The sequence below is a fragment of the Rosa chinensis genome, chromosome 2 (genome assembly GCF_002994745.2).
Source record: "Rosa chinensis cultivar Old Blush chromosome 2, RchiOBHm-V2, whole genome shotgun sequence".
Taxonomy (NCBI): domain Eukaryota; kingdom Viridiplantae; phylum Streptophyta; class Magnoliopsida; order Rosales; family Rosaceae; genus Rosa; species Rosa chinensis.
This window is the reverse complement of record NC_037089.1, coordinates 28,344,504-28,362,003: the sequence shown is the minus strand read 5'-3', so window position 1 is coordinate 28,362,003 and position 17,500 is coordinate 28,344,504. Positions and strand designations below refer to the sequence as shown.

Sequence of the window (17,500 nt, the reverse complement as noted above, 5' to 3'; positions counted from 1 at the left end):
ACCCAGTATGGCAGAGGCCCGAGCCCACTACCAAGATCCAACTTCCTCACACCAGCCGGACTAGACCGGCCTTCCCAGAAGGCAGCCCCGCCATTCACCATTTCGGCGGCCTCCATCTCTCCTCCACCATCACTGGGTCCTCCTAGAGACCGGCCGGAACGCCTACTTCAAAAGCCGATCAACTAAGCAAGGGAACCACCAGTACCAGCTCTCGAAACCGCCCGAACTTGCACCCTCCGCTGTCACACAGCGATAGGAGCCTCAACAGACTGCGATCCGCCTTAGAACCTCCAATCACAAATCTCCGCCGCCGTCCTTCAAAAGCTAGACAGCAAATCTCCGACTTGGATCACACCACACAAGCCACCGCCTCCTCGCTGAGACAACCACGATCGGAGCCTGGCACACCTGGATCGATCAACGTCGTGGACCACTACTGACCTCGCCGCAATCAACACCTGCTACAGCCTGGATCGAAACCCACCAACACAATCTGAGAAGCCTCCAAACCAGGAAGCCCTCCGCCGCACCCACGATCGCCGCAGAGAGCCTTCCCTGCATCACCGCCGTCCACGATCGTCGCCTTGCCTGAAGGAAGAGTGCCGCCGCCGCCGCCGCCAGTCGAAACCTAGGTTTCAAAAAAACCAAGGTCACTCGCTCCGAGAAGCTCGGACCTCCCCTTAATCAAACCTTCGTATCATAATATCCTAGTAGCAGAAAAAAATTGATTTATTATATAATGATGGTTGATTCATGAATGACTTGCCAAATAGAAAAAAGAAATAAGAAAAAGAAACATAATTGAAAGAGAGGGTAGTTAGGGTAATTTGTAAAAGAAAATTAAATTAAAGTAATAGAAAAATAGAGGGCTGTGTGAATAGCACCACTGCACCACCCTAAAAAAATGATGGTAAATAACCCAATATTGATAACAAGATTCAATGCAAAAACATTCAATAAAACCAAAACGAAGGAAACGATTGACCAAAAAAAAAAAAACGAGGGAAACGACAAATCAACAAAACCTATTCTAAATGAGATTTGTTCTGCAAATCTAATTTAACAATACACACTAGATTGTGATTGTTTTTATTCTCTACACCAATACTAAAGAGAATCAGGTTGTCTGAATCTTATTGCCTTGCTTCTTCTTGGAGAAAATGCCAAAGGTCCATTTCAAAACCTTGTTCAGTAGAATTGACACCTATAGTACTTGATATTGAGGCCAAATCCTCAACCCAAAAGTTTGTAAGAACATCTCCCTCCAGTAGAGTTTTCCACTCATCAACTTCATTCTGTATAGGTGGTGATATTGACGATGAACTATTTCCTGCTAATTCAATAGGTTTTGAAGTTGCAGGTCTAGCACTTAAATAATGTAGACTTTTGGTGAAGATTCGTGGTCGAGGTCTTATTACTGTATTCTTTGTTATTTTTGGAGGCTTATTATTTTTCATGATGCCAAAATCTATGTCTCTCCTTCGCCGAGCACTCCAATAGTTTTTCACATCATTTGATGTTCTTCCAGGAAGTCGTCTAGCAATCAAAGACCACCTGTAAAAATAATAAAAAAGGACATAAAAAATTCTTAGCCTTGCATTGATTTTACTCGAATGAAGAGGAATAATTTTGTAAATATCACAATTTACTAAAATTTGTTTTGTAGGGAATTATAAAAAAAAAAAAAAAAAAAACTGATAGTTGAACATATATAACTTGGCTAACGTGGGAGGTGGGAGTCAGGGAGTGGGATAGCATTGTCCGAAAAAAAAAAGTGTGATAGCAAATTTGTAACTTCTTTTATAACTACAGTAGTAAAAGAAAAAAAAATTTCTACAAAATATTACTAAAAAAAACTACAAAATAACAAATTAGTCAGAATAAAATAGGAAATTAATTGATAAAAATTATAAAAAAAAATTACAACATCTCCAACAAAAAAATGAAAATTTTCCTCAAATATAGGATTGAGTTCTTATATATGATTTACAATTTTGTTTTTTAAGAAAAAAAAAAACAAATTGACAAGTGTAGAGCACATGTTAAGAGACTAGTATCTACCATCCTCTTTATAAAAAAAATTTCCTTCTGTCTTGGTTGTTTTTAATTTTGCATTTTTCGTACCTACAGCTTTTGACCTTTCTGGAAGAGCACGTTAAAAATGTCTTTCTTCTTTATTTGGCGTTTTGTACAAAAATGGGTAAAACTTCGACTATTAGTTAATTTATTTTAAAAATAAAAAATAAAATGAAAATGAAAATGAAAAGGAAGAAGAGAGTTTGTGTTGTGTATGTACTTGTTTCGGGTTTCGCCAGCGCCTATGATGCATGGAAACGTCAAATTGCCTCCGTATCCCGTACCGATACGGGATACAGGTACGAAATGCGTCGGAAACGAGTATCCTGATTTGGATACGGTTTGGATACGTTCGTATCCTATTCGGATACATAAGAATGTAAATAAATCGGATACGTGGGGTAATCCTGACTTTTTACCCTGAAATAATAGAAAAAAAATTAAAAAAATTCATATCGCAAGAGAGAGAGACCTAATCTCAGCCGCTTCGGAGTTCCTCTGCTGCTCGTCTGGTCTTCTAGCTTCGTTTGTTCTGCTCTTCTTCTCATATTTGTTATTCGCTGTGGGAGTGTGGAGCTATGCTAGTAGTTATGATTGTGGATTTGTGGGTCAATTATGAGTGTGGTAACAACTGCTGGGTCAATTATGATTGTGGGTCATATTTGTTCTAACAGCTGCTGGGTATTGTGATAGTATTGTTTTGACTTTTGACTAGTAGTGGAGCTGCACTAGTAGTGGTCCAGTTAACAGCATATGTGTCAATTTACTCAATTATGATTGTGATAATGTATAAAGTATAAACTATTCTTATGGCATGAGTGAATTTTGAATTTGTGATCAATTGTATATCTTCCGGGAACCATGAGTGATGGACGAACACCTCCTATTAGTTTCATTTTTTTCTTCTAATTATATATATATATATATATTTAATCGCGTACGCTTATCCAATTATATTTAAGATTTGTCGTTTTCACGTATCGTATCCGGGTACGCGTACCTGTATCGGTGCTTCTTAGGCCAGCTCATACATTCAAAGAGTGAAAGAAGTAGTACTTGTTGGTTTTGGCTCAACCTTTGTCTGAGTCAGATTAGTTGTTTGCTGTCTTTAAATGGATAGATATGTAATAACCGTATATAGAGGTTATTTGAATTGGGAAAAACTACCCATTTTGTAATAGAATAAAACTGCAAAACTGCAACAGTTTGGTAGGGTGAAAAAACAGAGAGAGTTGAGAGAAAAAACGAGTGTTCTTCTCTTTTGAGATTGTGTGAGAGAAATTGTACAAAATCTTTCTCTTTGATAGTGAAATTGAGTGGTTCCATCTGCTCCCCAGATGTAGGCAAATTGCTGAACTGGGTAAACACTTTGCTGTCTTATTTTCTCCATTCTTGCACTTTGGTTTGTCTGGTACTTGTTTGGATTGTGATTGAGTTTTCTGTATCTACTGTTGGTGTGTGTATTTTGTGAGTTTTTTGTTACTGGTTTGTCTTCTTGGTGTCTATTTGGCACAACAATTGGTATCAGAGCTTCGGCTCTCGATCAGGTTGGTATAGATGGAAGACAATCAAGATGTCGAGGTCAATCCATTTGGTGGAGGTGGAGCTCGAGTTGCAAGAACAACGGTGCAAAATGCAAAGTTTGAAGTGGAGAAATTTGATGGAACAAACAACTTTGGTATGTGGCAATGTGAAGTTAGAGATGTCTTGGCTCAACAAGACTTGGATATGACTCTGACTTTGGAGAATATGCCTGAAGACATGGAAGAAGCAGAATGGAAGAGGCTGAATCGGGTAGCTTGCTCGTCGATAAGGTTGTGTCTTGCTAAAGCCCAAAAGTATTTTGTGATGCGGGAGACGTCGGCGAAGATGTTATGGCAGAAATTGGAAGACAAGTATATGACGAAGAGCATAGAGAATCGTCTACACTTGAAGAAGAAGTTATACCGGTTCCAATTCAGAGGTACAAAGATGATTCAACACCTTGATGCCTTTAACAAGTTAATTGCTGATTTGTTAAATTTAGATGAAGAAATTAAGGATGAAGATAAAGCCTTATTGTTGTTAAATTCTCTACCTGATGCATATGATCATTTAGCTACTACTTTGCTATATGGTAAAGACACTATTAAATTTGATGAAGTGTCTAATGCATTGATGAATTATGAAGTTAGGCACAAGGATAAATATGATAGTACTTCCAGTACTTCGGAGGCTTTGATTGTGAGAGGTAGATCACATGAAAGAAAGAAATTTGGGGGCAAGAAGAAGTTATTTTCTGGTCCAAGAGGAGTTTCAAAGGATAGGAAGAGCTTGGGAAGAGATGAGTGTGCCTTTTGCCATAATAAAGGCCATTGGAAGAAAGATTGTCCGAAGCTACAAAACAAGGGTGCAAGCTCTAGTGCTAATGTAGTACTTGCTGAGAAGGAACCTGATTATGTTTTGTGTGTGTCTCCCATCAATGACAAAGAAAAGTGGATAATGGATTGTGCTTGTACTGAGCATATGACTCCAAGAAAGGACTGGTTTTCTACTTTGGATACAAATGTGAGTGGTGATGTTATCACTTGTGATGATTATGGCTTGGAGAGGAAAGGAGTTGGAACTGTCAAATTGAAGTTCCATGATGGATTAGTTAGGACTTTAACTAATGTGTGGTATGTTCCTAAACTCTCTAAGAATTTGATTTCTGTTGGTACTTTGGAAGAAAAGGGCTACCATGCTCACTTGGGAGATAATATGATGAAGGTCACCAAGGGTTCTATGGTTGTGATGAAAGCTCCCTGTGTACAGAAACTATATTTCCTTGAGGCGAAAACCATCGTAGGTATAGCTACAATTGCTTTTGTTGATGACGATGTTGATAACACCAAATTGTGGCACATGAGACTTGGGCATGCCGGTGAGAAAGCTTTGCAAGGGCTTGCAAAACAAGGGTTACTAAAAGGTGTTAGATCTGGTAAGCTTAGTTTTTGTGAGCATTGTGTTTTGGGGAAGCAAACAAGAGTGAGCTTTAGTGCTGCAATACATCAAACTAGAGGTATTCTTGATTATGTGCATTCCGATGTTTGGGGTCCAACACAAATAGCCTCAATGAGTGGTAGACATTGGTTTGTCACTTTTGTTGATGGTTATTCTAGAAGAGTTTGGGTTTACACAATGAAGCACAAGACTGAAGTGCTAGATATTTTCTCCAGTTGGAAGAGAATGGTTGAAAATGAAACTGAAAGGAAGATTAAAGCTTTGAGGTCAGACAATGGAGGAGAATATACTTCTAGAGATTTTCTGAAATTTTGTAAAGATGAAGGCATAAAGCGGCATTTCACAGTTGCAAGAACACCACAACAAAATGGCATTGCAGAGAGGTTGAACAGAACTTTGCTTAATAAAGTGAGATGCATGTTGGCTCAATCCGGGATTAGTAAAGCGTTCTGGGCAGAAGCACTCAATTATGCTTGTCATCTTGTCAACCGACTACCTTCAGCCGCTATTAATGGAAAAACACCATATGAGGTATGGACCGGGAAACCTGCATTTGATTATGATAATTTGCATATTTTTGGTTGTCCAGCATACTTTCATGTCAATGAAAGTAAGCTTGATCCAAGAGCCAAGAAGGCTCTATTTGTTGGTTTGAACAATGAAGTTAAGGGCTACAGGTTGTGGTGTCCAGAATTGAAGAGGCTTGTTATTAGTAGGGATGTGACTTTTGATGAAGCTTCTATGTTATTGAAAAAGTCTAGTAATGGTGAAGTTCAGAGAAAAGAGAAAGTTGCTGAACAGGTGGAGTTTGAAGTCTCTTCTATTATTCCAAAACCTATACAAGTTGAAGCTGGTATAGACAGTGAGGAAGAGGAAGAAGTAGCAGAAGATGAAATTGCTGAAGAAGTTGAAGAAACTCCTCCTAGAAGATCTGAACCTCAAAGGTCGATAGCTGTGAATATACAAAGAAGAGTAATCCGAAAGCCAAATTGGCAAAAGAACTTTGTTGCTTTTGCTTTTCACACCATGAGTGTTGGTATTCCATCAAATTTCGAGGAGGCAAGTAGTAGTCATGAAAAGGAAGATTGGAGCAATGCTATGGGTGAAGAGATGAAGTCTTTATTGAAGAATAATACATGGGAGTTAGTTCAATTACCGAAGGGTAAGAGAGCTATTGGCTGCAAATGGGTGTATACTAAGAAAGAAGGCTTTCCTGAACAAAGTGGAGTGAGATTTAAAGCAAGACTAGTTGCTAAAGGCTATGCACAAAAGGAAGGTATTGATTACAATGAGATTTTCTCCCCGGTAGTAAAGCATTGTTCAGTTCGTATAATGTTGGCTATGGTTGCTCAGTTTGATCTTGAATTGGTTCAACTAGATGTGAAAACAGCATTCCTCCATGGTGATTTGAATGATGAGATTTATATGTCTCAACCTGATGGATATCATGTGGAAGGGAAAGAAGATTGTGTTTGTAGATTGAAGAAATCTTTGTATGGCTTGAAGCAAAATCTCCAAGACAATGGTATTTGAAGTTTGATGACTTTATGAGAGGCCAAAAGTATCAAAGAAGCAATTATGATCATTGTATATACTTTCGGAAGCTGCATGATGGGTCTTTTACATATTTGTTGTTATATGTTGATGATATGCTCATTGCTTCAAATAATATGAGGGAGATTGAGAAGCTGAAAACACAAATGAGTATGGAGTTTGAAATGAAGGATCTTGGTGAAGCCAAGAAGATTCTTGGAATGGAGATTACAAGAAACAGAGATCAAGGCATGGTGTGCTTAACTCAAAAGCAATATTTGGATAAATTGCTGCAGAAATTTGATGTAAATGATGATACCAAATCTGTAAGTACACCTTTAGCTTCTCATTTCAAACTTAGTGCCATTCAATGTCCTGAAACTGATGAAGAGATAAAGGATATGTCTAACATTCCATATTCTAGTCTGGTGGGTTCTTTGATGTATGCTATGGTTTGTTCAAGACCGGATATTGCACATGCTGTTGGATTGGTGAGTCGATATATGCATAATCCAGGTATGGAGCATTGGAAAGCTGCTAGGTGGATTTTGAGATATTTACATGGGACTAGAGATGTTGGTTTGTGTTTTCAGAAAATTGATTCTGGAAATTTTGCAGTTGGATATGTGGATTCTGACTATGGTGGTGATTTGGATAATGGGAAGTCTAGAACAGGTTATTTGTTCACTATGGCACAAGCACCTATTTGTTGGAGATCAATCTTGCAGGATACCCGAGCTTTATCAACAACTGAAGCTGAATATATGGCCGCTGCAGAAGCCGTAAAGGAAGCTTTATGGTTACATGGCTTAGTGAATGAGTTGGGGATTTCTCAGCATCAGGTGGAGGTTTATTGTGACAGTCAAAGTGCCATTCATTTGGCAAAGTATCAGGTTTATCATGCTAGAACCAAACACATTAATGTTCGTTATCACAAGATTCGTGATGAAGTTGAGAAGGGCAGAATTGCTCTTGTGAAGATTTCTACTGAGAATAACCCTACTGATGTGTTGACAAAGGTTGTTATTGCTACCAAGTTCATTCATTGTTTGAACTTGGTTCATGTTGTAAGTGTTTGATAGTTGTTGGAAGAGCAGATGGAATTGTTCGATGTTGGCTTAGCAAGAATCATTCTTGTTAAGGTTTGGAGGGTTGTAAATTGTTCTCATGCTGTTAGTTCTCTTCTGTTTCACACAGGTCTCGCCAAGGTGGAGATTGTTGGTTTTGGCTCAACCTTTGTCTGAGTCAGTTTAGTTGTTTGCTGTCTTTAAATAGATAGATATGTAATAACCGTATATAGAGGTTATTTGAATTGGGAAAAACTACCCATTTTGTAATAGAATAAAACTGCAAAACTGCAGCAGTTTGGTAGGGTGAAAAAACAGAGAGAGTTGAGAGAAAAAACGAGTGTTCTTCTCTGTTGAGATTGTGTGAGAGAAATTGTACAAAATCTTTCTCTTTGATAGTGAAATTGAGTGGTTCCATCTGCTCCCCAGATGTAGGCAAATTGCTGAACTGGGTAAACACTTTGCTGTCTTATTTTCTCCATTCTTGCACTTTGGTTTGTCTGGTACTTGTTTGGATTGTGATTGAGTTTTCTGTATCTACTGTTGGTGTGTGTATTTTGTGAGTTTTTTTGTTACTGGTTTGTCTTCTTGGTGTCTATTTGGCACAACAGTACTTATCAAATTAGATTCAGATGTACTTACATGGAGCTAGCTTTCTATATTTCTAGGATAATTCGATAGCAGTACTTGCCTGTTTCCCAAAAGCTTCCGAAGCCTAATCATTAAATCGACTTCATCCTCTACAAAGTCTCCTCTCTTAATGTTTGGCTTCAAATAATTCAACCACCTCATTCTACAACTCTTTCTGCATCGGTTTAAGCCTGCAAGTGTTTATACATTCTTAAATAATCGTGTATATATTACCAGTTTATGCAGGACTCTCAGAGACACAGAGATAATATAGACATATGTATCAAACAATTACCTGCTTGGAAAGGAACCTTGTGCCATCTTCCTTCTCCATGTGTATCAATGTAGTTCCTGAGAAGTTGATCTTCCTCTTTGGTCCATGAACCCTTTCTCACCTCCATATCAGTATTCAGTAGCTATTATATGCTGATATGATTGTAAGACCTCAGAAGTCTCCAAATTCTAGAAGGTACCACTGTACATTTGAATTCAAATATATATTCGAATATATATAATAAACTCAAGATCGGACTAGTACTGGTTTCCATTTTATTTCACTTAATTTCCATTTGAATTCATTTGCGTTTCGTGGTGGCGACTCTTCCTACGTATTTTAATATCCACATGATATTGGTTGAAGTATACAGCTGTCTCACTTGTCTGCATTAATTATGGTGGCCTTGGCAAATGGCAACCCAGCCTTCTAGTGGCATCGCATGGCTATGCTTGTACATATTATTATTATTATTTTACCCCAACAGTGATTACATAGCACTAAGGACGTTTTAGGACAGTAGTTTGATGCAGTGGGTCATGGCAAAAAGAAAGATAAAATACCGGATCAAAGTGTTGATTCTTTCCAGCGAGAATAGTGAAGGATTTAAGGAGCATCTATGCCTCATCGATTATTCTGGAATGCTGATCGAGTTGATAGAAAATAATGAGGAACTTCTTAAGGTTTCTATAATTTATCAAAGTCCTTTGATACAATTAATGGAAAATAAAGTTTAGCACTTGGTATAGAAGATATAATAGCGTATTTGGGATTGAAAAGTTCTCTCGCTGCAGAAATTCTACCCTAGCTCCCAACTCTATCTCTAGCAACCCCGTCGTCGACTAGTGACCTTTTGGCATCAATTTAGGCAACGTCTGTCGACCTTTTCGCCGAATGTCGTCCCTGACTCCAGGCGATGATTGTTTTAGCACGGCACCTTGGGTGCGAGGTTGGCGGTTGTTTCCTCGACTTGCCGGCGATCGGGATCTCCATGTTTTGCATGTTTTGTTTTTAATCTGTACGAGCAGAAACTCTTCTGTGAGTATTCTTAAAAGTGTTATCTATTTTCGTACCCAATTGCACGCTCGGCAAAGATAGATAACAAATAATATTCTTCTTTGAAGGCAAAATGCTTTTGTTTAGTTAGACTTTGGAGCTTTATTGCTGAAGAAGTAGTCGTGTATCAATGTAGATTTTTTTGCATGCGCTTATGTATTGGTATATGTACTATTCTGACTGATTTGGTTGGTTTAATTAATATAATAAAATGTTATACTCGTCAGAAAAAATGGAAAGTAAAGTTTAGTTAGATTGCAAACAATAAAAGCACCTCAAAAACATCGAATCCCGAAAATGGTTACAAAAAATGAAATGAAAAATGTAGATTACATTGACGACCACCTGTTGAGAACTTTTTAGTGATTGGTAAGGATACAAGGTAAGTTTTGAGACCGGTGGTTGAGAATTTCTTGACTGGTTGCCGAGAATAGATGATAAACTTCATGCCAAGAGTCTTGCAAGGTGCTGGAGAATTTCACGACCTGGCGTTAATTGCAAAAGATCGGGTCCTTCACCATTTCACCGTGTTTCTCCTCAGTCAATTAATGATGCTGCATCAAAGGTTTCTTGTATACTCCACCATGCTCGGCCAATTAGCAAAGAGCAGCTGAATAGTGTTATCACAGCAACTCCAATCCACATACAAAACGTGGCACGGTAAAGACTGTGGGCTACCATGCATATATGCTTTGTCGCTGCAGAGACTTTAAAAGCTGCGGAGCCTTTGCCATACATAATTGAATACAGGATCAAATCGACAGTAATGGATCAAACTGAGATCTCCAAATCATACACCTCGGCTGGACCTCCACGTCTTTACTCTACTTTTCTTCATTTTTTCTGGAATGACCGAACCACTCATAATTAATGGTAATGAGAACGGACCACCGGAAATTTTCTGCAGACGATTGAGTTAGATTTTATTGGATGGAAATTATTCTATGCACCGACGGTGTAAACTGAAAAAACATTGAAGATGACCGTACGGAAAGGTTTGCAATCATTTGAAGAGGACATTTCTAACCTCTTATAGAAGGTTTTGTTTCAACCTTTCAGGTTTAAATGGGAAACTTTTTATACCATACTTGTCCAACAGTACCACACCTACACGGCTGCAAGCCAAAGAAAATGTGGACTTGGATAGTTCGATATGGTCATTTAAGAAATTGACAACTATCACAATCTTTACTTTTATTTTAAAGCGATAATTGATAAAATTTGTTAAGGGGTGCATCTATTTCCACCTTATTAAATACTTTTTTTTTTTAACAAAGGACTTTTATTGATAAAAAACCTCAAGTGAGGTATTGGAGATCGTGACTGAGAACATCACGAATACATTCAGGGACTAGTCCCAACCATACAGAGTTGTGGTTTGCCTCAAAACCTATTCCCGCCAATCTATGTGCTACCAAATTACTAGATCGGGGTTGATAGCAAATGCGAATGCTGGGGATGCATTGCATGGCACATTGTATATCATCTATTAAACCTCCATTAGCTAACATGCTGTGATCTGGGCTGAGAGCTTCAGCAATAGCCACTGTACTATCACTCTCGATGACAGCCTGCTGCACTTGAAGGGAAACTAGAAAATCTACTCCTGCTTTAATGGCTAAAAGTTCACATTGCTTAGGAGATGCAGCATGCTGAACTGGTCTTGCAAAAGCTGCAACAAAATTTCCTGAGGCATCCCTTAACACTCCCCCTATTCCACCTGTGGTTTGTTGAGGTAAGAAGGCTGCATCCACATTCAGTTTGAAGGCCCCATCTTCAGCAGGCTTCCATCTTGTTCTTGGTTGTTTGTGAGGCTGCTTCACAGTACCTCGAGCTCTCTGATACTCATCACACCATGCAAAACTGCTTAATAAGACATCTTGAGCTGTCTGCCTGGTTCCTGCTCAGAGCACATTGTTCCTGTTCTTCCAAAGGGCTCATATTATCATCATTAAACGTGCAAAAAGATCTATGCTTAGAGTTAATGCCCGTTCCAACATCCAATCCTTAAAGTTGATCGATGGCAGTAGGGTAGCTTGTAAATGAAATGGTGGACCTGAAAGAATAGTTGAAGCTATTTGACACATACAGAAAAGATGTGTCACATCTTCTAACTGGAGGTTACAGAGTATACATCTGGTGTCTCCACTATAACCTTTAGTAAGTAATCTTTCTCTCATGGGGAGTAGGTTGTTACACGCTCTCCACATGCATATGCTTACCTTTCCAGGTACTTTGGCCTTCCATTAACATCGCCAAAGTTCTTTGTATGGATCACCATTGGAGGTAGACGTGAGAGTATTTTGCATGACTGCGACCCTTGCAATCCAATATGCCGACTTAATAGAGTAATATCCTATCTTTTCCGGACTCCAAATTAACCTATCTGGACTATGATTTCTGCTCAAAGGAATACAGAGAATGCGAGAGGCTATATCATTTGGAAAGAGACTATGCACTGCCCCCGGTTTCCATTGCCGGTTTGGAGCATCAATAAGATCAGCAACTTTGTTAAAAGAAGTGTTTTGGGGTCTAGTGGCTTGATACGAAGCATGTACAGGAATCCAGCGATCATACCAAATATCAACCTGTTCACCATCCCCAATTTTCCATTGGACACCCGCCTTAAGCATTGCCCTGCCTTGGAGTATACTCCTCCAGGAGAACGAAGGAGAATCACGCACTTCAGCCTCCCAGAATGAACATTGTGGAAAGTACCTAGCCTTGTACAACTGAGCAACTAGAGAGTGAGGATTGGAGAGAATCCTCCACCCCTATTTAGCCAGCATTGCAATGTTGTACGCATAAATGTTTTTAAAGCCCATACCTCCCTCATGCTTGGTTAAACATAGTCTCTCCCAACTTCTCCAATGGATTTTCTTTTTCTCCTCTGTGTCACCCTCAAAAAAAGAAGCACATAGTTGATGTATATCATCACAAAGGCTTTTAGGCAGCAGGTAGCAATTCATGGCATATAGGGGCATTGTTTGAGCAACTGCCTTGATTAGTATCTCCTTGCCAGCACAACTAAGAATCTTGGACTTCCAATTAATCAACTTCTTGGACAACTTGTCTTTGATATAAGCAAACTTTGCTGTTTTGGATTTACCAACTCTCATTGGTAGACCGAGATATTTATCATGTTCATCCCTCCTGTCCACCGCAGGAATAGAAGCTAGACTATTTTGAAGATCAATGTGGACATTCCTGCTAAAAACGACACTGCTTTTTTGGAAGTTAACCCGCTGGCCAGAGGCTTGCTCATATATATTAAGAATATGCTTAAAAGCAAGGCATTCTGCGGCATTAGTTGTGCCAAATAGAAGGGAATCATCCGCAAAAAATAAATGATGAAGGGTAGGAGCTTGAGGACACATAGTAAGTCCCTGAATAACATTGGATTGCACTGCTTGTGTGATGAGAGCAGAGAGACCTTCTGCACAGAGAATAAATAAGTACGGTGATAATGGATCACCCTGTCTGATTCCTCTGGTAGGCAGTATGTGTGAAGTTGGTTCACCTTGCACTAAAATGGAGTAACTGACCGAGGTCACATTGTTCATGACCATAGTGATCCAATTAGGATGGAAACCTAATTTGGTGAGGATAGCCTGCAAGTACGGCCACTCTAACCTGTCATAAGCCTTACTGATGTCGAGTTTGAGGGAGAAAAAGCCAGTTACTTGTTGACGAAGTTTGTGCATGAAATGTGCGACTTCATTTGCTACCAAGGTATTATCAGAGATTAGTCTATTTGGGACATATGCACTCTGCAGAGGAGATATGATCTGAGGTAGCCAAAACTTAAGTCGATTTGCAACGACCTTAGAACAAATCCTGCAGATGACATTGCTTAGAGCAATTGGCCTGAATTGGGCAGCTTCTTTAGGGTTTTTTATCTTTGGTATCAAGCATAAGTGAGTGAAGTTGGTGGAACGACTCATATCTCCTGTTTCTAGAAATCCACGCACTGCCACACAAACATCAAATCCCACAATATGCCAATATTTTTGGAAGAAGAAAGGAGACATACCATCAGGGCCGGGACTTTTTGATGGATGCATTTGAAAAAGTGCACTCTTAATTTCTTCGTCGGAGTAGGGCTGCATAAGATACTCATTTATTGCAGGAGATACTTTACGTGGTGTTGCTTGCATGATTGTTGCTATAGCCTCTGAGTTGGTGTTTTCAGTTGAAAACACATGCCTGAAATAGGTTAGGAGGAGTCTTTGAATTTCACTTGGTTCCACTTGCCATTGACCTTGTTCATCATTAAGTCCCCTAATTAGGTTTTTGCTTTTGCGATTAGTAGCTCTACGATGAAAAAAAGCAGAATTTCTGTCACCATCTTTAAGCCATATTGCTCTGGATCTTTGACGCTAGTACTTCTCTTGCTGAGATAGCAGTTGATTATGCCTCACATGCAGCAACCTTTGCTCTTCATACTGTTCTGGTGAGTACTGCCTCTTCATATTATCATTAAGCTTTTCTTGAATAACCCGCAGTTCTACTTTTTGTTTTGCAAACTCAGTTGCGTGCCACTGCATGAGGTTTTGCCCGGTGTCTTGGATTTTGAAAGTCACCTGCTGAAGTACATTGCCTGTATAAGGTTTGGACTAAGCCTGTTGTATTAATTCCCACACCTAGGGTTTTCATGCCAACACTCCTCAAAACGAAACTGATTGGTGGCTTTCTTGTACCTAAGCTTCTCAGCGCTCACAATGATTAAGAGCGGACAATGATCGGATTCACTAGGGTTTAGGGTGATGACACGATTGTACGGGAAAAGAGATCTCCATGGTGGAGTTTGAAAACTTCGGTCAAGACGCTCTTTGGTGTACTTATTACTCCAGGTGAAGCGACTACCAACAAAGCCCATATCCAGGAGGTCACAATCGGCCATGGTTCTTCGAAACGTAGCCATTGGCGCTGCTGCTCTTCGGGGGCCGCCCGATTTGTCATTGTTCGACATGATCTTGTTAAAGTCCCCAGCCATAAGCCATGGCAAGGTGCAGGGTTCAGCAGCAAGAGCTTGGATGAGAGTCCAAGTCCTGTGTCTTTCTCCATGGGCTACAACCCCATAAATAACAGTGAATCTCCATTTGTGTGTTTCGTCTGGTTTACCAACAACTACATCAATGTGATTAGGGGACCGGGATCGGAGAGAGGCGTGTGTATCATCATTCCATATCAGCGCTACTCCTTGAGACTCCCTCTCCTGTGGATAATAGATATTATCTTTGAAACCAAGGCGTCTTGTAAGAGCATCGATGTGTTCTTTCTGCGCTAGGGTTTCTGCTAAAAAGATCAAACTAGGTTTACGTGCTTGGACGATGTCTATGAGGGCTCTTTGTGACTCAAAATTAACAATGCCACGACAATTCCAGACAAGAACGTTGCCTTGAAACATGATCGGAGCTTAGTGGCTGTAGAGAGGCTTAATGGCGGCGCAAAGGTGCAGCGGCGCTTAGGGTTTTTTCGATACTAAAACCTATGATGATAGTGCTTTGGTGAAACAGAACAGCACCATAAGTCCATCTGCTTTAGCACATAGAAAACCACTGGCACCACCAAGAAAAAAAATTCTAATATTTCTAAGAGGCACCTTATTAAATACTTTGTTCACTCTACAACTAAATTTTTTCTTTAAAATTCAAAAATTGTACCCTTAACAACAATTATTAACAGAAAAATAATGAAAATGAGAAATCAATTCTGTTTTAATTAAAAATTTACCCAACAGACATCCCAATGACCATATCACTATACCAAAAAAAAAAATGTTCTTAGCTTCTTCATCGCTAGCCGATCAAGCAAATAATTAGATGAAATTTTCAAGTTATAGCAATAAGTGAAAACAATTGTTGGTTAGTATTATTTTGTTCAACTTCGTGTGACTCATGTTTGATTCTATGACATAATAGTTGATGAAGGGAGAAGATAGAGAAGAAGAAAACAAAATGAAAAGAGTAAAAAGAAACTAGAAGGCATGGGATTGATGGTGTGCTAATTTTTTTTTTTTTTTCCAGTTTCACATTTTCAATGGTAATATATTTTTTTCTTTTTAAAATTATTTGAGGGTGAAATTAGAAATTTCAGGATAAAAATTTAATTGCAGGGTGAACAAAGCATTTGGTGGGGTGGAAATAGTCTCACCCTTATGTTAATCATAGTTAATGAGTAGTGAATTGAGTACTACCAAATTTATGTAGAGTAGATTGAGTGGAGATTGTCTTGGGGTACTCTGCATTTAAGTGCAAAGATAATGAAGATGACCGTACACAAGTGGAGGTTTGCAATCGTTTGAAGAAAATGTTTCTAATAACCTCTAGTCAAACCGTTAGTTGAGGAGGTTTTGTTTCAGGTTTAGTTGGTGAACTTGTCAAACCATTAGCGTACAACAGTACCACACCTACACACGGATATACCAAACAAAGAGATAGACGATAAAATTGTGTAAATAATAAAGAAAATTACAAGTAATAGAATACAGTTGGACGTAAAGATGAAAAGTATAAAGACAGGTTACCAGATATTTAGTTCAGAGGTGGCCGGTAGTGTTCAAAATCTCATATTCAGACCATAAAGACGTGGAGAGGTCCAAATCAATACCCATAATCTGTCTAGGTCTGTCTGAATCCAGTAAACAGACCCCAGCCACCCGAATCCTAGAGTTGAAAACAGGTTCGACCACCTTAATAGTGCATTTCTACCACCCTTCAACAATCCACCACACAATCCAAATAACACTACTACAAAAAGTGCATCACACAACACCCATCAGACAAGAGAATAAAAGTTTGCCGTCATCTGATAACGTGAACTCCATTGTACAACGGTGTTAATGAAGTTCTGTTGTGGGAATGGTACCAAATTGAGAACTTTTTCTTTAGAGTTCTATCACACAACAGAATTATGCATGTTCTGTTGTATGAGTAACACAAAAATTAGAGGTAGATATCCCGCCATCACTGAACTCAAAATTCCCTCTGGAGACAAGTTCACCAACTTGATCACACAACAGAATTATGCATGTTCTGTTGTGGAAATGTGCTTCATGGTACAACGGTTTAGTTATTTCCGTTGTATGACAATTTGACAATTTCTTCTAGGTGTACCTAGGGCAAGATGAAAAATCTTGTACAATAGGTATTTTCATTCTGTTGTCTGAATGAGGAACATAGGGCTCAAATCGATTTGAAATCCTGCCACCAAACCTAGGCAGCGGCAAATTTCCCTCCTTCTTGTGGCACATATCATTTTTTGTATACTCTCTTACGACATTTGTTGAACTATCTGTTGTGGGATGAACTAAAATTATGGCCACCAACTCCCATATGTTCGATAGAAAGAAAGAAGGAAAGGAAGAAAAACAAAAGAAGAAGAGGTACAACCACTCAAGGGAAATACGTTTCCCATCTCCCCTCTCCCCGGGGGCAATCTCTCTATCAAAATGTTCAGCCTAAGCCTCTTTCTCAGTCCAACTCCTCGCTTCTATTCTTTCTTCCCCGATATACCAACCTAAATCCTCTACCCTAATTCATCGGTTGTTCTTAGTCTCCAGCGAGAAATTAGGGTTCAAATTGGGGCTCGCTCTTCACTTCTCCAATTCTCCAAATCTGCCTCCAACTCCATCTACCTAGTCGATAATCCAAGCTCCGCTTTGCATTACCCAAATCAATTCAAGGCTTCTCGATACGGTAAGGTATCTCTAACGAATTCTATCATCTTCTAGGTCTGATTTCGCCTTTGTCATCTGCCATTGCTTTTTCTTGAATGACTCCTAACCGGAAATGGCTTCTCCTCTCCGCAGCTGACCCGCCAATTCGCCAGACGGACCCAACTCAATTACTTCCACAACGAGAACCAACCCGCTCTCTCC

General features: G+C 39.3%; 2 protein-coding genes across 2 annotated transcripts; both read right to left on the bottom strand.

The window, feature by feature from the left end:
• Positions 1-905: 905 nt before the first annotated feature.
• Positions 906-8,852, bottom strand: LOC112186121 (transcription factor MYB114). The gene is made up of 3 exons (XM_024324477.2): positions 8,584-8,852; positions 8,350-8,479; positions 906-1,554 (listed from the first exon to the last, which is right to left on the bottom strand). The coding sequence occupies exons 1-3, from the start codon at positions 8,687-8,689 to the stop codon at positions 1,134-1,136; spliced, it is 657 nt and encodes a 218-aa protein (XP_024180245.1). The 5' UTR covers positions 8,690-8,852; the 3' UTR covers positions 906-1,133.
• Positions 8,853-14,248: 5,396 nt separating this feature from the next.
• Positions 14,249-15,028, bottom strand: LOC112184050. The gene has a single exon (XM_024322346.1). The coding sequence runs from the start codon at positions 15,026-15,028 to the stop codon at positions 14,249-14,251; it is 780 nt and encodes a 259-aa protein (XP_024178114.1).
• Between the last annotated feature and the right edge of the window lie 2,472 nt (positions 15,029-17,500).

What these genes read in the sequence shown, in the direction of transcription:
- LOC112184050 (XM_024322346.1), bottom strand. Translation starts at nt 15,028, where the DNA reads ATGTTTCAAGGCAACGTTCTTGTCTGGAATTGTCGTGGCATTGTTAAT.
- LOC112186121 (XM_024324477.2), bottom strand. Translation starts at nt 8,689, where the DNA reads ATGGAGGTGAGAAAGGGTTCATGGACCAAAGAGGAAGATCAACTTCTC. An exon ending in CAAGGTTCCTTTCCAAGCAG is followed by an intron (nt 8,480 to 8,583) that starts GTAATTGTTTGA and finishes AAACACTTGCAG; the next exon opens with GCTTAAACCGATGCAGAAAG. An exon ending in CGGAAGCTTTTGGGAAACAG is followed by an intron (nt 1,555 to 8,349) that starts GCAAGTACTGCT and finishes TTATTTTTACAG; the next exon opens with GTGGTCTTTGATTGCTAGAC.